This window comes from Corvus kubaryi, unplaced genomic scaffold (assembly GCF_017639235.1).
Source record: "Corvus kubaryi isolate FWS band 111438036 unplaced genomic scaffold, C.kubaryi_AGA036_p1.0 37308, whole genome shotgun sequence".
NCBI lineage: Eukaryota > Metazoa > Chordata > Aves > Passeriformes > Corvidae > Corvus > Corvus kubaryi.
Window position 1 is genome coordinate 14,846,996 of NW_024581096.1, and position 26,615 is coordinate 14,873,610.

The following is a 26,615-nucleotide window of genomic DNA, read 5'->3' on the forward strand; positions in this document are numbered from 1 at the left end:
CCTTCCTTCCTTCCTTCCTTCCTTCCTTCCTTCCTTCCTTCCTTCCTTCCTTCCGCAGCATTTCAAACAAACCCACATCGTGCTGTGCCACGAGGTAACCTTTTACCAGGCTTTACCCAGCCCAGCCTAGACACAGCAGGGCACTGAACACTCTATGTGGGGCCAGAGATCTAAATTCTTAAGTGCCTCTGACCATGTCCTGCTAAAGGGATCACAGCAATCCCCACAGCGCAGCAATATCCTCCTGGACATCACCTGGGAGAGCCCAGGGTGACACCACCCACGGCTGGACCTGAGCCCTGACCTCCCAGTGCCCTTTCAAACCCTCTGCACTCTGCTCCCTGGATTGCCATGATACACTCGCTCCTGGTCACAAGGAACCTGCCAGGATTGCTGATCAGCTGCATGATCTGCTTAAGAGGAGCAGATCAAAGCACACCAGCCAGCTCCTTTGCAGCCTGTGCCATTTCTGTCCTATGCCTCTCAGTTCTCAGGGAAGCAGCAGGGCCAGCCAGGTGCAGGTAGCACTGTAGCATAGGCTTACTCATGCCTGTCCCCCAGGAGCTGGAAGATGCTGGAGAAACGTGGCAGCTTTGCAACCAAATGCAAATCTGAATCCCCAATCCAAATGTGGGGAACAGCAGAAGGGAAAGCAAAAGTACCCTTTGGCAGGTCCCTTTGTCTCAGGGAAGGTCACCTGGGCCAGCAGATGCAGGGAGGCATCAGAGTGGGGCTCTCCATCAGCTGTTGACAGCACAGACACTTCATCTTCCGCCAGCAGGAATGTCTGGGCAGTTCTGCATAAGCTCCTCGGGTACTCTGGACCATCACCAAGTGACAGTTCATCCTCATTCTCCCATCCTTGCCAGCCTTCTGACCATCCACTCCCTAAATAGCACAGATCATTTCAAAGGGATGGTACAAGGAACAAGAGGTTAAAAAAAAAATCTCCCTCCCTCCCTCACCTGCCTGTGCAGCATCTCAATCTAAGGCTGTGGGTCTAACAGCCTCCTTCAGTTCAAGGCAAACAGAATCCTGTGATTTTTAAGTGACCATCCATGACCCAGAGCTGCAGCATGGAGAGAGTGGATACAGACCTGCATCTTAAGTAGACTGGATTTTATATTACACTTACACAGCACAGACAGCAGAGAGATCCCCAAAGACTTCACAACCAGATGTAACAGCAATGTGCAAGGCTTAATGCCACGCAGGGAACATGCTCTCCACTGGCTGCAGCCTGGCTGCTCAGACCCTGCCTCACCATGGGGAGCACAAGCCGGCAGATCCTTTACTTTTTCCTAAGGCAAGAGCTACAGCCACTCAGTTTTTGGCTACCCAAAAGAACGTAGGCACACTGCTACCAAGGCTGCAATGCACCACATCTGCAGGCTAGCTCCTGGTGAGGGTTATCCTAACCTGAAAGCACCAAACCAGCCTGCCATGATCTACACAGGGAGCAAGAGACTGCACTCAGCTGGGGAGCAACACCAAAACACTCCCATCCTCCTGAGGAACACTCCCAGAGAAGCATAATAGGCACATGGCAGAGGTGGGAGCACTGAGCATCTTTACTGCTGGTGTTTCCCCTCTGGATTAAATGCAGTTCATCCCTGCTCTGCAAACATCCCTGCATATCACTGCCCTGGCCAAGAGCTGTGTTCTGCAGCTCAAGGGCAAGCAGATGGTAGAAAGCCACACTTGCAGCAGGAGCAGAGCAGGAAGCCTTTGAATCAGGCTACAAATGCAATACAACCACACTGCTCCAACTGGCAAGGCCTTTGCCTTTCGTAAGTAGAGTCATTGCCTCCCAGCACCTGCACATTGCCTTTAATTTACACATGATGACAGTAACTAACACCTCATCTCCAGTTGATTAAGGCTGAATGATCAATCTACTGATCAGAACCTTGCTCCATCCCCAGCACAACTTTCTGCCATGCCAAAGTCACTCCTGCCCCTTTTCTTCCTGATCAAAACGGGACTGCCAAAGGCTTACCACAACTGGTGCTGCCAGTTCATGGGTTCTCTTTCCGAATTTAAAGTTGCATAGAGAAATCTATGAGGTGTTTTTCAGGCGAAGATGTTTACATTTTATTTGCCCAGTATGAGCACCCTCAGTTGCTTTATTGCAAAGATGTAATTGAACAAAGCACCAAGAACAGGAAGGAACAGGGAAAACCTCTGTGAGGTGCAGCTGGGATGTGCTTGATCCTACTGCTGTCACACATCAGTGCTGAAGATGTACAACCAGATTACTGTCATACAGCATAAAACCTGTACCTGGACGCGCTTGACAAGGCATGTCTGGGCAGAGGAGGGATGCAGCATGAAGCTGGGGTGCACAGCATCACCAAGGCTCCTCACAGCACAGAGCCTTGCAGGAGGGCACCTTGCAGCTGCAGGTACACAAGCACAGGCTTTGCAGTGGTGGAGTGTGAGGGATGAGTTTCCCACTAAACCGTGAGAGCAGCTGAGCCCCCACAGAGAGAGGGAGAAAAAGCCAGCTCAGCCAGGTCCTCAGCTCTTCCCAAGAGTGGGTGGGTGGTGTGGCGATGCTGTGGGTGATCAGGACTTGCTTTCCTGAATCCATGCACTTAGACAAATTCACAGCAGAGGGCAAAAAAATAAAAATCTCTTCACTTTTGAGACTGTCAGAGGCTGGAGTTACATAGTGCATGCTCACGCTGTTGTTATGCCGTTCCTTGCATGTCCACTACTGTCCACTGCTAGGGACAGAACCCCAGGATATTTGGCTGCACTGACCAAGCCATTCCCAAGGAATAAGCCAGCCTAAAGCACGCAGCAGGAAAGCACTGGGGCAGATATTTTGATTCACATTTGCAAAGGCTTTTGACAGGAGCAAAGAAAGAACATTTTAAGCATTCCTTTCAGCCAGCACGCATCCTGGCCCATGAGACCTCTCCTAGGGCAAGGCACAAGAACAATCTCTTTCAAATCAAGGGCCCCTTTGTCACCCTGCTGCAAGCCATTTGACCTTCAGAGCCAGAAGGAAGCTCATATCACAAGTGGTCTGATGGGCCCGGGTTGGGAGCGAGCCCAGGCACTCGAGAAGGACCACAGCCTGGCTGCCAACCCCAGCATCTCAGCAGGGAGATAAACAGACCCCGAGCCTGAGCATTCAGCTCTGGAAACACTTGTTCCGACTCAGCACATTTCCTCTGACAGCCAGACACAGAAGGTCACTCAGACCAGCTTTCCACGTACAAGACATATCCTTGCCAAGAAAGAAAAAGTCCCAGGCCAGGCTGTGCCACAGGTGTCCAGAGGAGGTTTAAACCTTTGAAACAGACCTCACTTCACCAACAGCATCTTCACATTTCTTTTAAATGCATCAATCCCTACTGCCCTCCCTGCTCTGAGGAGAGAGATTGCACATCCCTCTTCATTCTTTCCCTGCAATTGCCCCACCTTAAATATTTGGAGCTCTATTCTCTGCCCCTAACTGCAGAGGTATTTATTAGGAAGCACAGGACTTTCTGAATGATACATGGAGACAGCGGATCCCACAAGAGCCAGCAGAGCTTCTGCCCTAAAATTCACCAAGTACCCTGGTGCAGCCTTTTGAGAACTGCTTGCTGTAGACAAGCTCTCCCCCACACCAGAAACCTCGACAAAGTGAGAGCTAACATGAGTTGCTATTGCTGTGACACCTCTGACACGCGGCTGCCAGGGACTGCCCTCCCCATGGACTGTGCTTCCTGCTCTCCACCAAGGTAAGACCACAGCACCTTCAAGCCATTGCAGAGTCCAGCCAGCATCCAAAATGCTGTATCTTCTCCCAACCTTCAGATGCTGGGCCCTAGCAGAGGATCTCGAGCCAGTTGAAACTCTCAATGTGTGCCTCAGATATCAGTGTATTTACACACAGGAGTTGCTTGTTGGTGCATAAACAACAGAAGGGACACTGACCCCCAAGACAGGGTTCACTCCCCAGCAATCACCCAGCTCCCCACACTTCCACACCCCCACTACTGCCTTTTGCCTGGTGCAAGACAAAAACCAAGTACGGGCTAACACTGGCCCAGCCGATATTCTCCTTCAAACCTGCCCTGCAATGACTGAAACCATGACAATAACAACAGTTTTTACAAGGAGACAGGAACGAATCTGAGCATCAGGCACCAGCCAGAAGGAAGTCACAGCTACGTGGGCACCGCGGAGAGCTGATCTTGGATGGTGCCTGGGTCAGCATGAGCAAGGCACACGCTGGCTGGCATGCCAGCTTCTCCAGAAATGGGAAATGTGTGACAGATGCATCGTGTTTGTGTAGCAGAACTGCTGCTGCCGCTCCCACAGAGCCCTGTCAGTCTGCTTGCACACAGGCACACCTCAGGTCTGTGTGTGTACCCTTCCCAGCCTACCCAGGCAGCGAGGTGTTACAATACACATTTAACTAATTCAATTACTAGGAAAAAATAATAAAAAATGAGGGCACACAGCCTGTGATTAAGAATTTCTTTCTCAACACGCTGGCAACACGCCTGCAATTACTGAGCCCTTGATTCTCTAAATTCCCCGGAGATCAACAGCACCTGATACCAGCATGTCCTCAGGTCTTTCATAACCCAGAAAGCCACTCCCCCACCCCGCTGTTTCAACGCTGGTGAGATTTTTCACACCTTGCAGCTCAGAAACACTTAAACCTCGGACATCCAGCCCGGCAGGTCACACCAGATTCGCTGGAGTAATTGGCAGCACAGGTGGGCTGCAGCTGACACAAGCCAGGGCAAAAGTACTCTCATTAAAAGCAGCAAAGCAAGACCACGCTCAGTGCGATGGGAGGAAAATTGCTTCCCACACCGACTCTGTCGAGCCAGCCACCAGGAGCACTGCAAAGGCAAGAGCTAGAACAGCCCTCCCGCTAATAAGATCCCCCAGAAATGGGAATGATGGCCAAAGTAGCTGCGTGAAGGCAGGGCAGGAGGCTGGGGAGAGCCAGATGGCTGTTCCCAGCCAATAACCCCAGGTGCCATAGGGTTAAATCAATGCGTGAAGCTATTAAAGGGGGTGGAAGTGTTTTAACATGGTTGAGTGAAATTCCTCACACTTTTAAGTCGACAAGGACCCCATTGGGGCTTAATGGGCTAGCACAACCCGTCCCATTACAGGTCGTTAACACGCACAGGAGCCTTGGGAAGAGGGGCAATTAGGGTTTCTGCAAGAGGGACTCCCTCCCCAGCTTTTAATCCCACCTATTGCAAAGAGGGATCCAGAGAGACGCCATCCTCTCCTCTAGCCTCTGCACTTTATCCACCTGGGAGGGGCACGCACATCGGAAGCTTGTAGCAGGTTGAGCTCTGAGCAGGCTGAAGGGGCAGAAAATTGGCCCCCAGAGCAAAGCACAGTGCAGAAAGCTGCCAGCCCCCTCTGCTGAAGGACATCACTCTGCCCTGTAGGTTACGGACGGGTTCGGACGGACGGTGACGAGAGATCTCTATAGGCAGGTCTTGGGACACAGGCGGTTTATTGCAAAAGGCGTGGGTATAGGGGCACTGCTTCAGAGCTGCCAGACTCAGCTCTGAGCAGGCCCAAGAGAGCAAGAGAGTAAGCAGGTGAGAGAGAGAGAGAGAGAGAGAGAGAGAGAGTGTAAGAGCAAGAGTAAGAGTGGAAGTAAGAGCAAGAGTGGAAGAAGTAGTAAGGAATGTCTGAAGTCCTGGTTACAATACAATAAATCATCTTCTGTACTGAATATTCTAATTGTCACTAACCAATCTAATACAAGATACAAATCCTATAGCATTTACATACAGCCTATAAGAGTTCTTATATTACCATAGAGTGTTACATCTTAACTTCTAAAAACTACTCTTTGGACCCCTTCTGCTGAGCTAGTAGGGTCTGCTCTGACCCTTGGACCTGCCTGCAAGCAGAGGGTATTGTTCAATCAAGAGGGGATTACCTTCAGTTGGCCATACCATTGTTTTCCAGTTGTTCAGTAACTAAGACTTGGTATTTCAAAAGTGGCTTTCATTTCGATGTTGCCTGTGGTTTTCATATTCCCAAAATCTTTTGTCAAGCAATCATATTTATAAGGCTTTCCTGTTTCATCTTCCCCAACATGCCCCACTTTCCTTCCTCCAGACTCGGGGTGAGGAGCCACTGTCCATCACACACCTAGCAGCAAGAACAAGGAGATACCAACAAAGTATCTGTGCGGGAGAAGCAGTGGGCTGCTCCCCAGAGGCTACGGGGCAGTGCTGGGATGACTGCAGCCCTCAGTTTCTGCCATGTGGCATATGGTATTCCCAGCCTAGAAATAAAGATAAGACTTCTCAGGAACTTAATAGGTATACACTGGTTATTTTCCACTGGCAAGAAAACAGTAACTAAAGCAGAAGAAAAAGCAAAAAAGACTCACTGCATTACTACCTAAACTACCAGGTTACAGCACCTTGCCCTGCTCTTCTCCAGACATTCCTGGGGAGGGCAACCAGATCTCTTGGTATGGTGGGGTGGGAGCCCCGAGGCTGCAGACCTGGAACTAAAAACAGGAGAGAAGTGGCCCCCAAATGTGGCTGCCAGCTTCTCCCACACAGCCAGCTCTGGGGAGGGTCTGAAATACTGATCTGCTGAATAGACTTTACAAATTTGGAAACAAGAACAATCCAGAGCATCAATGCCTTGCTCAACCCAGAGAAGAGAACAAGCTGGGAAAGGCTCTGGGTGGCTGCAAGAAGAGTTGTGGATGGGAGAGAGAGACCACCCATGAGGGAGAATGCCTGGAACAGTCCCCAAAAAAGTAAAGAAAAATCCTACAACACGGAGTGCAGACAGCCTTGGACACGATTATTTGGCAAATAAGGATTTTACTGTGATGGAACTGATACATATTTTTTCCTCCCTCCCATAAGAGGGTCCAAAGCTCCCATAGAGAATATAATAAGAAACAAGTTCAAAGGGTCTGCTTTCCTCAAATACTTCTTCCTCTGGGCTTCCAGCCCTGTCCACAATCTAAACATCCCCAACACATGCAGCCCATCAGGGCTTTGGCCTCTCACAGGTGGTGTTTCCCTTCCTTGCCTGTCCCAAGGGTGGGGTAAGATCATTGCAGCAGCACAATTCACCACGGGCAGTGACGTAACTCTGGACTTGCATCAGTCCAGCCAGGACTCAGCTCCAGCTCCTTCCCTTCTCTGTAGACAAACACCCACCAAACATTGACAAGACCCTGCTCACAGCCCTTTGGTGGCTGTGTGAAGTAGTTGCAGCAGTGTAAGTCTGACTTCTCCTGTTGACACCTAGCTGTCACTTCCAGTTCAGCCCAGGACAAGCCAATTTACCCGTTCTCTCTCCAGAAGTCTCCACAGCAACTATATTCTCACCCTGACCATCATCTGCTCACCATGGTGCTTCCCTGGCCCTACCCTGTACCCTGTAACACCACTCCATCCCTCCGACTGCACCCAGCTCCTCCAGGCTCCCACTTCTGGCGATGCCCTTCATTGAAGCCACCTTTCCTCGGGCAAACAGGCCCTGCTCAGACCTCACCACCCTCCAGCTGCAAGTAATCCCATCTTTGCATCCTCCTCAAGCCCCTTCCCAGCATCTCCTTTCCCCGAAAGGGCTGCTTAGCACCAGTGGCATGGCTCCTGGTGCCCATGGAATTGCCCAATATTTAGCAACAAATCACTTTGTACTTTGCTCCCATCATCCTAGAAGGAGCCCCAGAAAGACCTACAGAAGTATCACCCCAGCATCAGGTTTGCTTTGGAGCCTCAGAAGGGACCAAGCAACTGCTGTGAAGCCACTTGAAATGACCTCTGCCCCACCCACACCAGGGCTGGTCAGCACCAAAAGCAGAGTTAGGAGCACAGCCTAGCAGAGTTCCCAGCCAGGAACAGTTTGCAAGCTGCTGCCTTATCGCTGCCTCTGGCTGGGCAAGGGCAGAAATACCTGCAAACTGCACAGTAGAAACAAACAAACAAACAAACAAATAATCCCAAGCAATTCATTTCTTGCTGTCCTCTTCTTGCATGGGGACAGATCCAGCTGGAAAGGACCTCAATCACACACCTTATGTCTTGTACCCCTGGAAGCCACCTCAACAGGCAGGACTGGAACAAGCAGCATTAGGACATACCCAAGCCCCTTCCAGAAATCCAGGAGAGGAACTGGAGCCCCTTGGAGAGAGGAGTGCTTGACCAGGCACGAGCCACATCTTGCAGCAAACAATTTGATGGTGAACTACTGGCAGAGGTGGCTCAGAGAAGCTGTGGCTGTCCCATCCCTGGAAATATTCAAGGCCAGGCTGGATGGGGCTCTGAGCAACCTGGTCTGGTGGGAGGTGTCCCTGCCCGTGGCAGGGGTGTGGAACGAAATGATCCTTAAGGTCCCTTCTAACCCAAACCATTCTCTGATTCTGCTCTGCAAAGACCAGGGTAAGCCAGCCTGCAAAGGTTCCAGTGGGTCTCATAATGCTGTTTTCTGACAGAGTTAGATCTTGATGATACCACAAGGGCATGGGCTTCCTCCCAGCACCCCACCTGACCCCAGGAGATGTTACCCGGCCTCTTATAATCGTAGATGTTCAACAGAGAGGGAAACCACAACAGGGCAGTTGAAGGGATCAGGGACACTGTTCTAATCCTGCTTTTGCCTTGCTCACATAGGAAGCACAGCTGAACAAGTACCTGGCCAGGTCTGTTCCTCCTGCTGCCATCATGCTGCAGTGCTGCCTGGGGAGTGCAGACCACTTCCCCGCCTGATCCACCATGCAACATTTGTTCTGTGTTTCAGGCACTGGCAGGTCTTATTTGTAAGATGATGAAGAGGTCTGAAGCCTTCCACATACATGCCAATTAGATGCTCCAAGCCCCAGGCTCAGCGGAAGGTCAGGTGCGTGGTGCGCCATGCTCAGCTCCCCGTGTCAGTCGGGCTCCTCAATGGGATGTCTGAGTAGCGCTTGGAACAGCATCCGCTGCTTGGTTTCATGGTTCACAAGAAATTGGCTTAAAATGGGGAGGGGGGCTAGAAATAAAAGTTGAGGAGGTTTTTTGTTTTAAACAGGGAGGCCAGACATATAACAGTCTCACAACTTTGAGCTGTTTTGATCCAGCCAGCCCCCTCTCTGCTGAATTCTGTCAGGAGACAGGCACAAAGCACCAATTAAAGACGAGTTATGCTTTTTCTGTCAAGCAAAAAAGAAAGGAGGAAGAGGGGGGAGAAGATGATGGGAAGTGGGGAGAAGAAATCCAGCCCTGGAGTAATTTTGCTTTCAAAGCAAGCTGTCAAGGCAGCCCCCTCTCCTCCCATCTCCCTTGGAGGAAGAGCAAGGGAGCACCCGCGCGCCGGCTGCGGACGCGTGGCATCAGTCATCAGACCACACCATCAGTCACTTGGCACATCAGGCCGAACCATGCCCTCGCTTTCCCCTGGGACATCCGTCAAAGCCTGTGACAGGGAGCCAGAGCAGCAGGTTCGCAGTGAAGATGGGCTGAGCACAAGCCCCACCAGCTCTGATGACAAGAATCCCCACTTATGGGCAATTAGACTGGGAACAAAACAAAACAAAAGCAGCAAGGACTCTAGGGCACTAGCTAGCACCTGTAGCCACAACATCAGCTCCATTTCTCCATGGCAGAAATGTGCACAGCAAGCACAAACATGCAAACACTGCCTCTTCTGCCATATAGGTTACCATGTTTGAAGGCTCCCTGCACAGCCAGCAGCTCTCCTGGCTTTCAGCAGAGCTCAGGACAGAGAGCTGAGAGCTTCCCCCATATATTCCACACCACTGCTTGGTGCAAACCAAGGCTACCTGCCTTTGCAGCATACTGCCAAGGAACCACAGCACCAGCATGGACACAGCAAGCTCACCTTGGGCTAATACTACTACCTCTGAATCTACCTTGAGCACTTACAAGCCATTCCCAGATCTCATCCAGCAAACACCAGTCCTGCAGCTGGACAGATTAAGAAGACTACAAAGATCCCTCTGGGCTTTATTGTTGTATGAGGAAGATAAATTGCAAGCACAACCCCTTCTAGGGTGACAAAGGGCAGGGATTTAGGCACCACACAAGCACCAACCCCAGCTTTAATAACTTTTCTGTTGCTTTAGTAAAGTACCCTTTGCAGAGCCCATTGGTAGTTGATTAGGGCATCAGCTTCACTCCCACTTCTTCCTTCCTGGGCTTTCTGAAAGCCTCAGCTAATCACAGCAGTAAAGTCACCCGCGGGGGAGATAATGTGCACTCTCATTTCAACAGGGTGGCACTCGTGCTGGGCTGACTGCTCCCAAGGAGGGGATACCCTCTGCCACCTTAGCAGGGCCCAGTGTTCTGGGCTGGATCCATCCCACAGTCAGCCCTGAGGAGGAGGGAAGAGCATCTCTACCCTGGTTTAGGTCTGCCTGGGCTGGCTGCACACACTCCCAGCTCGCTAGCGAGTGCCCTGCTCATTAGCATGGGGTCACTCAGCTGCAGCAGGGCACAAGCACCACTTGGCTATTGCAACACCACTCACGTCCACTGCAGTGGAAGTGTTGAATTTCTTTTAAGAGCCCTGAAGATCCTGGTTTGAATTTAAGAGAGGAAAAAAAAAATCTCACGAAGAATTGCAGGATCTCTGTAAACATACCAGAGGAAAAAAGGAAGCGAATCTTTGAGCCTCTTGACCTTGACAATGTCCTTATAATTACAAGACTATTTATTTTCAGTTAAACCCCAACTATTGAACAGACAGTGTCAAGTTGGTTTTTTCCTGAGCAGGTGATTATCCTGCCTGACTAATCTAATGAAAATTATCAGGAGGCTACTGACCTCCTGCTACACACACTAAATAATGCACAAAGCTTCAGGATCAGACAGGCAAATCATAACCCTGCCTTATCTTAATCACTTTCTATACAGCTCCAGGCCTGTTCCACTCCTGGTTGGCTGTGTTAGCCAAATGCTATCTCAGTGGAAACCACAGCAGAACCAGCACTGAGAACTGCACAGCAAAAAGTTACCTCCTTAAGATTTATTTTTGTAGAAGCCAAGAGCTGCAGAGGCAGATATATTTACTCTTTAAGCTGCTGTCTGACTCCTGAGCTTACAGCATGAGGCAGTGGTCCCCTGGCACCTGGCTTTGGGAAAAGCAGTATTTTCCCACTACTTTGATGGAGGGTACAAGAAAGGTAAGGTCTAAAAAACAATGTGCACAAAGGGGCTCATTGTTCCAGATAAGTAAAGCCACCTTTCCACTCCATCCTCTCGGAACCTTGTGTCAGCCTCCCCCTGCAAACAGGGCTGCCCACAGCTTTTGAGGATGGCACAGCACAGCATGAGGACTAGGGCAAAGCAAGAGGACCCAACACTGTGGATGCTCTGTGCCCAGCTTAGGGCCTGAGGAGCTGCAGCAATCCTGTCCCACTCCTTGCAGCACCACTGTCCTTCGGAACAGACAAGTGCAGCAGCTGGGAAGGGGTAAAAGACTACAAATATCAATTAAGAAGCATAGAACTAAAGAAGGAGACATGAAAAAAAAGGTTATCACATACTCCCCACACAGCCTCAGCTTGAACAGCACCCACAGCTAGACAAACAGAATGCCTTGGGGAGACTTCAAGCCTAAAATAAGTTTCCACTTGGGAATCTACAGAGAATGGTGGAAAAACACTGCTTAAGGACAAACTGACTAATTTTTATAACCCCAGCTCCCCACCATGAAACCACAGCTACAACACCAGAGAGAAGATACCCCTCTTACCCATCCAGCCTGACCGTGCTGCCTCATCCTCAGCACCCATCATATGTGATACTTCAGACTTCCTGGTACAGGAGCTCCCAGATCCCCTCCCATCACTGCTGCAGCCAGGAACTTCACCTTGCAGCCCTCGCAAACTGCTGACAGCCTCAGCAGCCTGCTCCTGCCCTGCAAGGCTCTCCCCATCCACAGAACACCTGATTTATCCTCCCACCCTGGGAGCCTTGAGTCACTTTTCTCCTGCTGGGGAGGTGCTAAGCAAGATGTGGGTGGACAGGATTCCTCGTATTTTAAATGGCCATTTCTTCCCATCTTATGACCTTTCAGAAGAAGAGGAGCAGTCTGTTCTAAAGTGAGCAGAAGAAAAGCTCAAGGTGGTTTTAGGCATGACAGAAGAGGGAGCAAGAGAAAGCATAGAAAGGGAGGCAGGAAATAGCACAAGATTCAGCTTTGGGAAAATACCAGCTAACACATGAAAGGAAAATGATCCATAGCAGAGATATTCAAAGGGAAGCAAAAATCTGGGAAAAATTAATATCCACAGCAGCAATTGTTGGGGGGACAATGATGAGGCAGGGCTTTCAAACTGAGCAGTACCGAGGCAGAGGCTCTACTCAGGGCAGATCCTAAATCTGTTGATGGAAGAATTCTGCACTGCTGCTCTATGGACATGGCTGTGCCCAAAGGTGTCTCCAGAGAGATGATCCTGAGTCCCATGGAGCCTAGTCACACCACCTGGACATGGTATGGTTAAAATGGTTAACTGTCCAGGACACAGCAAAAGGAAAGATCCTTTATTTTTCGTCTCAGTTTTACAGAGCTGCCTGTTGCTGAGGCATCTGAGCTACTTCTGGAAGGAGTTAGAACAATGAATAAATTCCTCCCATCTCCTAGTCTGGGTGACAAGAGCAACCTCTGGCTCCTCTGGGCATTGAAGCCAACTCTGTAATTGCTTGTGTCACAAAGCCTTGCTCCATCCACATATCCTAACTGCCCTGAAAAGCCAAGGTGCAGGTCAGTTTGTGTCTCCGCTGCCTAGCAGCTGCTTGGTGTCCTCCACAGGCAGAGCTGGGGTTGCAAGAGGGCCATTGGCTGGGTTAAACTGGCAGCACCCGACTGAGTTATGGGGGACCCTCCTGAAATGCCATCCTTGCTGAAAATGCTGCTCAGGGACAGCTGAGACAGCTCCCAACAGGCACCATGCAGGGTCTGGTGAGTGTAAAGTGGAAGATGAGAGCCTGGCAAATCCAGTGAGCTACAGCTGTCTCAGGACTGACTTTATCATTATGTCTGGTCAGGGAAGAGGCTTGCACAAGAGGAAGGGATGGAGTTAAAACCATGCTGCACAGAGCCCTCAAAAATGCTCCGAGGACTAGAGCTGGAGCTGGCTGCTGGTGCTGGGACCAAGGGATGGCTCTGGCTCCAGCTTCAGTGCCTGCAGCCACTCCTGGCTCCCTATTCCAGAGCCAGGAAACAGGCACTGAGCCTTCCCACTCACACAGTGGCAGGAGGTTGTGACACACAGGTTGTGACTGACCAGGAGGGACTGTGACACACCAGAGCTTGCAAATGCATGTTCTGGGGAGGTTTCTCCACTCCCCAAGCTGACTTCCAGCTGGAGACACGTGCCTGTGCTTGTCCCCAAGGCAGACAGCAGCAACAGAGGCATCCTCTGGTGCCGCTCCCCGCCAGGAGAGCATGGCAAAGTGTTGGAGTGACAGCCCCCAGGGACATGGGAGCAATTTTCTCACTGCACATACAAGGACAGCACTCGCCTTCCTTGCTGAAACCCAGTGGGTGAGATGCTGATTAGTGCCACTCATCCTGGCTGTCTCAAGGCAGACACCCAGCCTGATGGGACTCTGCTGAGAGCCCACCAGCTCATTGCACACATGCTTGCATCTAAGACCTAGGTCAGACACAGGCTTAGGGAGGAGGAAGGGTTTGCCTGCAAGCCTCTACCACTGCTCTCTCCGCCCCAACAAAACTTTTTCAGTGTGAACCTGGCTCTGTCTGCTGCTTTTGAACACCTACTGCTAGCTGAGCCTAGAATGGCCTGAACAACAGGGAGAAAAAGGGAGCTAAAATCTGTTTCTCTTCACCCATCCATCAGCAGAGCTGTTGCTCCAGCGCCCACATGTTAATGCCAGTGATGGGAGGCAGGAGGAACCCAGATGGATTCCTCCAAGATAGGGATGGAGCAGAGCAAGCTGTTACTGGGCCAGCACTTAGGAGAAAAGCATCTTCAGCTTGACAGCTCAGCAAATTTGATCTGAAACTGGCAAGAAAGAAAAAACGTAAAGCCTTTAAATGTCATCTCGGGTCTGACTGCCAGAAGAACTACAGACAGACAGACAGACAGACAGATAGACAGTTAAGCACAGTGCTGCACAAAGAGCCGGATGCCCTACTTTGATCTACTCAGGTATTTACTAATGTGTCCCACAGCTGGCAGGAGCTGTTAGCAACTCAAGAAATTTGGTTTTCTGCCACCAGCTATGCTCTGGGACCTCAAGGAAATCCCAAAGCCTCTCCAGGTTTCTATTTCCCCTCTTTGCAGGCAATGATGCTTCCCTCCAACTCCTAGTGGTGGCAAGGTTAAAGGCTGACCCTGGTAATGTACTACAGCAGGCAGCCTTGGGGAACCCTCCAAGACTAAATGCAGATGTGCAGTGAGTCAAACCTCTAGTTTGGGTCCTACACCCAAGAACAGGCCAGATCAATTCCTTGGGAGAGGCAAACGCAAAATCATCAACACGTATCCTTTGCTATTGGCTCTTCTGACCTGGGCAAGTCACGCCATCATCTCCTTCCTTCCTCTAGCAGCTATGGGGAGATACCAGGTCCATTTGTGCACAAATGGCCCTCCCCTGTGCCTAAGGCAGCCCCACTTCAAAAAAACCCCATCATTTCTGGCCTGACCACAGGTACAGATGTGCCAAAACTTGGAAGCACAAATGCTGCATGCCCCTGAAGTCAAGGACCCACCATGGCTGTTGGGGAAGTTCCTCTTCATCCTTGCTTTGCAGATGAGTAAGCTAGGGTGAACCTGGAACTGCTGATCCAGAGCAGAGAGGGCTGGGGCAGAGCAGATGTGTCTGTACAGCAAAAAGCACTTTGCAGACTGGAGATGATCGATGATCTCCCTTCCAGTCCTCCTCCCATCCAAACAAGCCCCAAGAATATGGTGTGCCTCAGCATTGCTGGAAGATGTCAGCATGTAAAAAACTGGAGCCCAGCAGGCAGGGTGTACCAATGGGGATGATTGATGGCGGCTTGCTGGACTTCTGAAGGATGGACACCTTCACTGGGAGTCACCAGGTGCACGCCTGGGATGTTCTCAACACTCAGGTTTCACAGAACTCAAACTGCAGCTTCTGGCCAAGCAACTCCAACTGCAGATACGAAGGAGGAGCCTCCAAAATGTTCAGGAAGTTGGGACATTACAGAAATGCCCCATCAAAAGGTCAAGGGGGTCCTTCCAGGTGGCATAGCACATCTGAGGCACTGCCAAAAATACTGTCCAGCCAAAACGCTCCCTCCTGCACAGATGTCAGCATTAGCTGGTGCTCCGTGCCCTGTCACAGCACTTACTTTCATGCACAAAATAAAAACTAGACTTGCCAACATACCCAATGGGCCTGTCAAACTAATCACATTAGAAGGACTGGAAACACACCAGCAGCAAGAGCTGGCCCCTGCTCCACAGCCCTTGCAGAAATCACACATCCAGGAGACGGAAAAGCCTCTGTCGTTCCCGTAACCAGGTCAATAAAAGCACAGACAACTCCATCCAGAGAGAGACTTTTTTTACAAATCACAAGAAAGAGCAGCTTCAGCTCCCCCAGCTGCAAATAGGTAGGCAGGCACAAAGAGGCAGCACGGAAATGTGTCTGTGCAACACGTGTGGGCCATCGGCCACCCCGCACATAGCCAGGATATGGGGCAAGAGGAAACCGCTCTGAACTGAGCCGGGAGAAACAGCGGCGGCAGCTCGGTGTGACTTCTCCCACCCCCACCAGCTGGGCTCCCAAATCCAGCAGCCTCCCACCCATATGTGTGTCTGGCAAGCTGGGGAGAGACAACAGGCTAGGCAAGGATTTCAAAGCTGAGAGGTCCCAGGCAGATTTGAATGGCCTCGGATTCACGGAGTGAAAATAACCCCCACTTTGGGGAGAAAAAATACCCAAAATGAACTTCATCCCAGTTCCTCAAGAACAAAGCAGTCCCATCCCCAAACCCACAGTTATCTGTGGGTGCACTTTACCGTAACACTGTTATTTCTGGAGCTCTTAGTTAAGTGAGAAGCCCAGAGGACTGGACAGAGCTTTTTTTGATCGAATTTCAGAGCAGCAGCATCCTTTTGTTGTCTCTCCTTCCTTTTAATGTATTTATTTTTCAAGCCCTTAGTTCAGTAGCACAGAGGAGGGTAAATCACACATTGATGGTGAAGTCTAGCACAGGCTGCCTCCTCTTTGCATCTGAGAACCACATGCTAACCACAGGAAAGGATGTGTCCTCATTATCACCAGCATTTTTTAGGCCCTAGACAAAAGGACTGTGGTGCAGAGTGTACCTAGAGCAAAATCAGATATAAGGCTGTTTTATTATACACGATATTGTTTGATTTCACAACCGAATCTCGCGCCTGTCCCCGAGGTACCCAACTCCGGCTGCTTTTCCAGGCAGGAGGGCAGCAATGCAGACCACCCCCTCTGTGCTGATCAGTTTGTGATGTTTCAGCACAGGCAGCAGCTCCCCATCCATCATCTCTAACACGGCACCCTAAAATGCTGCGTGCCCCCAGCAGCACTGGGACCCCATGGCAGGGGCACAGGGAGAGATGTGTGGGTCAGCCCTGTGTGGCAGGGTCCTGCAAGTTACTACAACCAGTCTCCAAGTTATTTGCATGTGTACTCCAGAGTCTGGGAATGCCACCAGAGACCAGGAGCAGCAGGAAAATACCAGGCTGCGACTTTGTGAACAAAATTAATTCATTGGCTTAACACCCACATAATTAAAAGCAGGCGCATCCCTCAGTAGCTGTTAGCATGGAGGTGTGCCTGGTGGTGTGTTCACTTTTGGGGGGCTGCAATACCACCTACAAAAGCAAAAGGAGTCCCTTTGCAGAGCCAGGCTGCTCATAGCACTGATGAAACACACAGGGAACATCCTTGCCCCAGGATCTATTTTATTTCCCATTGAAACAGGAGTAACAGTACCTCCTTCCTGCCAGTGAGGTCTGAGCCGCCCACTGCTTCTCTCTCCTGGCAGTTCAGAGGGCTCTGACAGCCATGGGGACCTCAGCCTTGAGAGAGGAGAGAATGCTTTTGCTCCCTGTTGCTGGGAATGGCAATGGGCCCTGCTTTCCAGACTCATCCATCAGCCTACTCCCTAGCTTTAGGTGGCTCCTACTGGCTCTTGGCACCACTGCTGGGAATGGGCAACTCCCGCTCTCGTCTCCTCACAGGGCAGACTGAACAATGGTTTTGATGGATGAACAGGCAGTAGGAGCAGCCCCAGAGGGAGCAACCCCCAGCCCCGCCTCTCAAAGGGGAATCAACCACCCACCACCCAGGTGTGGTCCTGCAGAGCTCCAGGCTGCAAGCTGCTTCCAGTATCAGGGAAAAGCCTCTCTTACCCAGCACTTCTTGTACCACTTCCCGCAACAGTTCCCCCTCACGGGGTGTGTTGCATAGTATTTAAATACAAGCAGGTCTGGGCAAGCCAGATTTCAGCTGATCCCATGTCCCCTCTGTCAGGCAATGCTAAGAAAGGAGTCATGATTCCTCCACCAGCTGGTAGTACAGCATCATTTAATGCAAACCCTCACAGCCTTCCTCCTCCAGCCTCCCCCAGGCACAGAGCAGCAGAAAGTGATACCCCCCCCGGGAAAAGAGAGGAGATTTCCCACATAATGGGCACCAGTATTAATTCTTCCAACTGCTGCAGCGTTCCTTTCGTTCTGTGACTTTATGAACATCACTCGATGTTGGCAGCAGCCCCAGAGGGTATCACAAGTCACCTGAAAGGAAAAGAGCCTCCTCAAGCACCAGCATCTGGGCTGCCTCTGAGACAGAGGGCGGCAGCTCTGGCTGTGCATGGCCACACTGACCAGACAGCTCACAGCCACGGCACTGGATCAGCCATGCCTCAAGAGGGCTTTGATGACATCTTTAGGGTGTCATGGCTAATTAGAGCCCTGACTATACCCTCTAATTAGTTAACACTTTCAGACAAATCACCCTGTCCTCTTCAAACCACTTCACACCTCCAGATACATCCCTAATTGACTTGAAAGTTGACTCCGCACTTCTTCCCGGACCTCCTTCCATTTCACAAGGCATTTCAAAATAAATAAAGCCCTGCTCCTCAGTTCTGTCTCAGAGCCCAGCTGGGGAATTGCCCTCACATCCGCACAGGCATGCACCTGCACGACCTGACACAAAACCTCCATCACAGGCACAAAGCAAATGCTCTGACGCAGCAGCAGCATCGTCCCCCTCTGATCTCCGGTTTCTAGCCATCCTAGTGCTACTTTCAACAACAGACAGCAAAGCTTTTTCTCACAGAACAGGAGTGTTTGTGATGCGTCAGTGTCCTACTAAAAATACTGCCCGGGGGCTTGCGAGAGAAGCAGGGCTCCAGCAAAGGAGCCTGGTATCTGGCAACAGAAGGCATTAGAAAAAACCCCAACCACTGAGAACTTAATATGCCAGAATGTTATCAAGTGCCAGCATTTCAATCCAGAAGCTTGATTTCTGTTTTCATTAGGTAATGAACAAACTGAAATGATCCAAATGTTTTCAGTTTCCCAATAGCACAGAATTTGAAGTAGATAGGCAACCCCCACCATCATAACTGCAAACATGCTGAACAAAAACTACCAAAATTCATAGAAGATAAATATTGAGCCCTTAAAACCCTGCTATGAGAACAATGTCTCTTTATTTGCTTTCTGCGAGGTTTGTTATAACAAGAGAGAAAGACTCCAGTATACAGTGTTTTAATATATATACACACATTCACAGCTGGAATAATAGATTTTAAGGACTGAAGACAATATTACAGCTGGATGTATGCAGAAATGCATAAACATACCTTCAAAAACATATTCTTTGCACTCTACCCAGATATGTAGACGGACAAATATATAATACACACACACACTCTCCATGTTTCAGATCGATCAGAACCATTCATTAAATCAGACTCTCTAAAGTTTCTGCTGCTTTGGGAAAACATGACCCTGAGGAGACATCACGCATGAACTTAACAACCAGCAGAAAATGAAACCATAACATGCTGCATCTTGAAAGCCAGCCCTGAATCTAAGTTAATCCCTGCTCTGGACAATGCCTCTAGAGAGGCATTAAAACCATGCTAAGGTGTTTTCCTGGATTTCCCAGATTCCCCGGAGATTCCCTGGCACTCTGGCCGCATCCATCTCCTTCTCACTTCGGAGATGTTTCCGGCTGAGCGCTTCTATCCTTACTCCTGCTGCTTCCACGGTCAGTGACAGACAGACCCAGTGGAGCAGCATCCGGAGAGCTGTGTCCTTCCCTGGCAGCAGGACGAGTTACCGGGACAGCTCGTGGGGTTTAACACTCATAATCCTACAAAATGTGCAGGGGAATGATGTACCTGCAGGGGGATGATGTACGGGGCTTGAAGGGTCAAGAGCAGCTTTGCAACCTCCTCTCCCATCCCCAACAAAGGAATTCCAGCAGATCTCGTGCCCCCTAGTGTCATCCTGGCGAACGGACTGACACCGGGTACCGCCAAGCTCCAGGTACCACCTGGCCCAGGCAGTGCCCTTGCTTATCCCACATCGAAGCTGCCACCGTGTCCTGCTGGCACCTAGAGCACAGTGAAACGCCATTCCCAGCAGTTCATGTAAAGGACAGTGTAAGCTTGCTGTCCCTCCCCAGCACCCCGGGGCACCCACACCCCCCCAAGTGTCCCCATGACCATCACGGTGCCTCCTCCATTCTGCTCTGGAGGAGCCCCGGCAAGATTTGCCCCTCCATCAGATAGCCCACACAGTGTCCCTGGAGAAGGGCCAAGAGGAGGAGGCAGAGAGCATCTGCAGTGGACACTGTCCAGAACACAACTCCTCCTAAAAATAGATAGACCCTGAAAGGGCACAGCCCTTCCAGGGAATGGGAATGTTCAGTGCTAAGAGCTCAGGGTTTGGCATGATAAAACTTCAAAGTGCACGAATGCAAGGCACTTTCTCACCCTGTTTCATCCCCATAAGAGCACCTGTGGCATCAGGCTCTGGCTACGAGCATGAGGAGCAATACGCAAAAATCAGCCCAGAACCCAGCATCCCTGACTGCCAGCCTGCTCTGACCAAAGATCCAGCATCTCCTTGAAAAATGCCCATGCTGACTGCAGCACTAATGAGTGCAACGGAGAGCAGACCCCACACACAGAGCACCTAAACAAGAGCTGTGTGCTGGAAAGGTGCACAGGAAATGTGCATGCATGTGCCTCAGTTTCCCCATCTGCCCAGCTTACCTTCTCTTATTTTCCTCCTCCCTCCTGTTCAACTATTAGTTCTTGTGGGAAGAGGCACCCCAGGAATACACCTAGACCTCCGTCCCCTTCCAGGATCTGCTAGCAGCATGCAAGCAAACCTCAGTAACCCATCACCAAAATTTGGGGGAATTCTCCCCAGGGCACTGACCTGAGTATGCTGCTTTCTTCTGCAACACCGAGCAGGGACTATAGCTTAGAATAATGGGGAAGTAACTCAGTTCAGTGCTGACAAAGCATCACAAGCCCCAGCGGGGTGGGAGGGGAGGAGGTGTCCTTCCCTCACGCTGCCATGCCTGGTATACATCATGTTTAGGGCCAGGCATACGTCACCGACACAAAATGGACAAATTGGAGGGATTTCAGAAAAACGAGCGACAAAAATGATCAGGAGGCAGAAGGGATTGATTTACAAGGGGAGATTAAAAAGCTGGGCTGAGCAAGTACTGACTGCAAAAAGCAGTTGGATGTTAATCTGCAAATGGGATGAAAACAATCTGGGAAGGAGTAATTTAGCATCTTCATCAGCATTGGGATGAAATGAGGGGGAACTCAGGGCTGAGTGGGCAGGGAAAAAAATCCCAAATCAACCCAAAAACTCCTTTCCTAGTTATGCATGACTGTCTCCATCAAAACACTCAAAGTCCCCAAAACTCACTCTGCCTCGGACAAGGACCCTCGGGAGCAGCTGAGCCTGTGCATGCACACACACACACACAGAGACAGGCACACACACAGAAACACACACAGGCACACACAGAGCCCTTTCCCAGCCCTGACTCACACTCAGGAAAGCAGCAGGGCCGCCACGATTGCCGGAGAGGATGGAGGCTTCACGCTTGCAGCGAAGCAGCAGAGAGCGAAGGCTAGAGCTGCTGGGAGCAGTGGGAAGGTCCCTGCAGAAGGATGCTTTTGCACTCCCGGGTCTTCACAGGAGAAAGGTGCTGAGATGGCTTCCTGCAAAGTGGCAGGAGTGAGCTCAGCTGCAAGCACTGAGATATTTACACACAAACAGCACATTACTCAGCAACTCCCATTTGTCAGGCATAATGGCAGTGGCAGCAATAATAAACGACAGAGCTGAGAGACAGGCTCCCCAGGCACACACCCAGCCCCAGCGTGAGCTGGAGCAGGATGCATGCCTCCAGCTTGCACGGAATTAACTGAGAGTGGCCAGGAGCTGGGGCTTGCACCCACAAAACTCCTGCTGCTGGCTTCAGAAACTCAGTCACGTCTCCGAAAGCTAAGCTTTGGCTGCACAGTTATTTGAATGTGTGTGTGCATCACAAGCTTTGTGGCTTTGAGAGGTACAAGGGCTTTTCCCTTCCCTAGCCCAGGAGGTGCTGAGCACTTTTCAAGTGGAAGGGGATGCAGAGTCCTGGCAGGATGGGGTCCTCTTGGGGTAAATCAGACCAAAGATAATGTACGATCATTAGATCACGGCTTGGCCTGCTCTGACAAGAGGCTCTGATAAACTTATCTTGAGGAGCTGTCGCAAGGAAGTCTGCCAGGCATGGGGCTCTCATTTCTAAAGCTCAGCCAGTCTTGGGAAAGACCATCCGCTGCAGTGAACCCCAGAGACCTCTGGTCCCAGGACCTGGTCCCAGCGTGCTGCCTGATCAGACACGAGCATCCCTTGCACGTCTCCAGACATCACAGCAAAGCTCCAACTCCTCATAGAGGGGCAGGGCAGGGAGCTGAGAGCAAGAACGGCTGCTCCCACGTATTTGCACATTTTGCAGGAAGCAGCCAATGTCAGTGCCTTGCTGCCTGCACACACGGCCAGTGGGACCGGCAGCAGCATGTGCAGGTCCCGTCCCTCACCCAAGTACACAACGTGGTGCGCTGAGAGCGGGCACAGTCAGTGAAATTTGCTAAATCCGAGCAGAAGTCAGCAAGTTCCCGAGCAAAAATCAATCCGAGAAAAGGACCTCCTCAACCATCCCGCAAATTAAAACACAAAGAGATGGGGAAAAAAACTGAACAGCTTTGCAGGCAATCCCCTTTCTGTAACCTGCGCTCTAAACAGACCCTGCACATGTGTCTGTAAGTGCGGGGTGGGGAAGGATAACAGAGTGAAGAAGTGCCGATCGTTATACCAAAAAAGTTTAGTGGTTAAAGAAACAACTGCCGGAGGAGCCAGGGAAGCTGGAACATGCAGACCTGGTTCTGTCCCCAGTGAAGGCAGCACAAACTGGCTCACGAACTGATTGGAGTCACAACTCGTTTTTAAGATTGCAGTGGGGGAAGTCACCAAGATGTGGAAATGTCAGGGAGTTTTGTGCAGCATAGGGATCGGTGTGTATTATGCAATTCTAGAAAGCAGCCCTTGTACTCACGCTCGGGATGAACTGCCTGCCTAGCCTAGGGAGAGCAGTTCCCCAGAAGCGCCATGCAGACACTTTCCTTATAAAATCACACTTGGGAAAAAAAAAAATCAAAGAAGGAAAAAAAAAATATAAAAGAAAATCTGAACTGCCACAGCAGAGAAGAAGGCAGGTTGCGCCTTCGGAGAGACGGAGGAGAAGCCTGCTCTCCCGCCCAGGAAATCCACGGGCTCCGGTTTACAAAGAGCCGCCCCGCAGTCCCGGCTCCAGCCCCGTGCACTGCCGCAGGGAGGACTCATCCCTCCCAGTCCTCAACCTGGTGCTGGCCGCGAAGCCCTCCCGGCCGGGCATGGGACGGGGGGTCCCGCCGGGCAGAGGACGGGGGTCCTGCCGCCGCGCCCGGATGCGGACCCGCTGCCCCGGAGGGTGCGGCGACTCTCCGGCCCCTTGCCCCCCATCTCTCCCCGCCGGGAACACGCGCACGGTGGGGCAGGAAAGTAAGTTGCCCAAATTGTTTCCTCCCGGGCGAGGAGTGGACGCGCGGCCCTCCTCGGGGCGCGGACACGCGCGGGCGCTGGAAAGGTGCGCGGCTGCGGGGCGGGAAGGTACACCAGACCGGGGGCGAATGCGGGGGAAGAAAGCGTTCCCCTCCGCCCTCCTTTCCGCCTCCCTCGGCGGCGGGCACCGCGGCTCGCCTCCGCTGACCCCCGTGCCCGCACGCCGCCTCCCCCGTCCCGTGGGTGGAGGGGGGGGGGTACACGCCGTGCCGCCCTCCGGCCCCGGCCGCCCGGTACTCACGGCGCCTTCCTTGCCGCCGCTCCCGGCGCTACCCCATGCAACCACCGGCTGCTTCTGCACCGGCTCGGGGGCTATAAGCTCTTTTAAACTCCAGCACATAACCCATGTGACCGCAGAAGCCACTGGTAAGGAGCGCCGGGGAGCCAGCGATGAGCTCAGCCCGCACCCCCCGGCACAGCGCCGGGGACGCGCTCCCGGCCCCGCCGCGCCGCGCGCACCCGCCCGCACACACACACACACACACGCACACGCAGCGCACACACACACGGGCTCACAAACACACGCACGCACACCCACACGCGCACCCCCACAGGCACACGCCGGTCCACGCCCCTGCGGACACGCCGCCGCCTCCTCCCTCCCCACGGATGCTGAGCCGGAGGGAGGCCCCGCACACACGCGCGCCCCACCGACCCCCGTGCAACCGCACACTCGTGGAAGCACCGTGGGGACGGAGCCACCTCCCCATCATGAGCAGCAGTCCCTGCAAGTCCCCCCACCGCCCCAGAGATGCAGCCCCGAGCGTGGCCACCCTGGTGCACACACACACGGTCCTGCACGACGTGCCCTCCACAAGCACAGCCCCTTCCTTCCACCAAGAGATGCAGACCCAAGAGAAGGCACAGCGCTACCATTTCCGTGCACACCTCCGTGTGCATCCTAGCACACAGCCCCGCTCGTGAGCACCGTGCTCCCTCACACCAACACCCTCCTGGAGTGCCCAACAGAAGCGCCACAGGAAGGTGCAGAATGTCGTGAAAGCACCTCACTCACCCCTCTTGCACTCGTTGCACAACCAAACACCCAACACACGCGTGGGCTGTGCTCCCTATCACGCAGCCATTGCCGCCACACCTGCACCCACCTTCCCCACTTCAATAAAACCTGCTGGTGTGTGCTGAACAAACGCACCCTGCCCATCCATCACAACCCCTGTAGCATGTGGGATCACCACGTTTCCCATCACAGGTAGACAGAGAGCTGTCACACGTGTGGGTGGGGCCTGCAGGTCAAGGAGGACAGATGTCCCCTTGTGCTGTGCTCAGTTATTCCTGATGAGGGCGAAGCCCCAGGGGTGGCCATAGAGCTGGGCCAGGTTGCCCGCTCCAGCCATGACACAAAGAGAATTGGGAGTGCCAGGCTGAAATGTGCCAATGGGGGACGGGAGCCGGGTGTGAGGCTTCGGTGTGCAAAAGGCTGGGACAGGCAGGCCTGGCCAGGCAGGTGCAGGCGTGTGCTGCTGGGGCACGCCAGCAACACGTGTGAGAAGGCAGAGCTGGCAGGCAGAGGGCTCCGCTGAGAGCTGAGTTATGGAAAATGACTCTTTCCAAGGAATTGCTAAAATTAAAGCGGCAGTGAGGCCAAGCAAGCAGGAGCCAATGGGGAGGGTGAGCAAGGACAGCCAAGCAGCCTCAGGGCAAGGAAGGGCAGGGTGGGCAGGAGGCCGAGGGGAAGGCACCCTTGCAGGGCATCCACCCCCGCCCCTTGCCAGCTCCTGCCAACTGCCCAGGCAATTGCAAACACCTTGTGGGTGGGATCTGGGGACACGCTGACTAGCTCACTGGTGGCACTGGTTGGGGGATGCCATGGGGCAGGGGGCCTGGAGGGAATAGCCTTTCCCAGGCACATCCCCCACTTGGCTGCCAGTGTGCAGAAAAATACCTCTGTTTTCCCAGCCTGGAAAAGACAAATGCCCATGAAGAAACAGCCTGCTCCCTGCCAGGGGCTAGTTGCCAGCAAGGGGCAGGGGCCAGTGGCCACAGGGGATTTTGGGGAGCCCTACAGAGCCCTGTAACTCATTATGCACATCCTCTGCCCTTATCTCCAGCCTGGTGACTGTGGCAGGGCTGGGGTCCTGCTCCCTGGACATCAGCATTCAGGTCAGCAGTAAGGGCTGTTCCAGCTTCCAGATATCTGAATGTTCCCAGCTCAAATCTCCATGACTCAGGAAACAACACATGTGAGAAAACTCTGCAGAGAGACTTGGGAGAAATACTCCCATTGGCAGGTTCCCACTTTCCCTGACATTCCAGGACTTCTCCTGGTCTGAAGAAAACAGCAGTAGTAACAAAACAACAGAAATTTCTTCCTGATCTTCCTGTTAAAGAAAAACCCAAAAAGGTAATCTTTGGGCAAGCCTACAAAAGGAATTCTCTTTTGTTTTGACTAGATAAGTGTTGATGGAATCAAAGCTACCACCTCTCCCTGCAGTTGTGGAGATAATGTCACACAGGCAGAGGAAGGGGGCTGGGTGGGAGCCACATTTTGTCTAGTTTGTCGTTGATGCTGCTAAAAGACACTACTAATTGGATGGAAATAATGATGTTTTGTCTCAGATGAAAGTGCACAATAAATTATCTATTTATTGTTTTATCCACAAAGAATAACCAGCATGTTGGGACTCTGGGGGAATTTGTGATAGCAGGTCCTAGAAAAAGAACAGAAAAGAAAACAGGAGGGAAAACTACAAGTCAAAAGGAGATGTCTCCAAGGCTGTTCATCAGGTTGCAGCAGAGCTGGGGAGTGACCCTGCTGCCCAGAAAGTCAGGACTAGATTGAAAAAGTCACACAATGGAAGAAAAGGAAAAAAAATTGCAACCCCTTATTCTCCCTCTCCATCCCTCCCTGCTGTCAGCCAGTAGCAGAGCTGAAAAAGAAGGAGTAAAAGCTGTGCAAGAAGCAGCAGCTCTCTGGTGCCACTGGGAAGTGTGTCAGGAGAGCAGGTGGTTTTGTGGGGACAGGAATGGAAAGACACCAGAGCATTAATAAGTCCAGGAAGGGAACTGGACCTGGGGAAATGATTCTCCGTTAGCTGATGAGCCAGCATCTGTCCATCACCCTGGGCTGCTTTCCCCATCCACAGCACCCCAGTGGGAGCCACTCAGAGGAAGCAAGGGGCTCATCACAAGCTTGTACACTGATGTTCAACCAGGACGCTTGTCACCAAAAATGTCACTTACTGCATTACACGCTGCCCACCGGCCTCCAGCAGCAGTGGTAACCCAAGCAGGAGAGCAGATGCTCCACAGCTTCATGGCAAAAATATGGAGCAGCTGAACCGTGGACAGATCCTGACCTGGCCAGTTTGAGGCTGGTCCTGGCCAGTTGTAAAGTAGCACAGATCTCTTGGACACCTGAGGCCAAAGCTCAGGGGACAGCACTGGCCTGGTTTGCCCCAAAGCTGTGCATGTACGAGGTGAGAGTCTGAGCCAGTGTCTTTCCAAACCATTTATTTGA

The 26,615-nt window shown here is 51.9% G+C and overlaps 1 protein-coding gene across 6 annotated transcripts in view; it reads right to left on the reverse strand.

The window, feature by feature from the left end:
• Positions 1-23,571, reverse strand: part of CNTFR (ciliary neurotrophic factor receptor) — a 206,537-nt gene extending 182,966 nt beyond the window's left edge. For 3 of the 6 annotated variants that reach the window (XM_042028695.1, XM_042028692.1, XM_042028694.1), the window contains exons 1-2: positions 23,379-23,465; positions 21,038-21,210 (exon numbers count right to left, since the gene is read on the reverse strand). Coding sequence is in view for 3 of the 6 variants with exons in the window: in XM_042028689.1 (XP_041884623.1) it covers positions 23,379-23,477 (99 nt within the window). In the remaining 3 variants the exon portion in view is untranslated. Of the gene's footprint in view, positions 1-21,037; positions 21,211-23,378 lie in introns of all 6 variants that reach the window. The other 3 variants (XM_042028689.1, XM_042028688.1, XM_042028691.1) reach the window with 2 other exon arrangements.
• Positions 23,572-26,615: the final 3,044 nt, after the last annotated feature.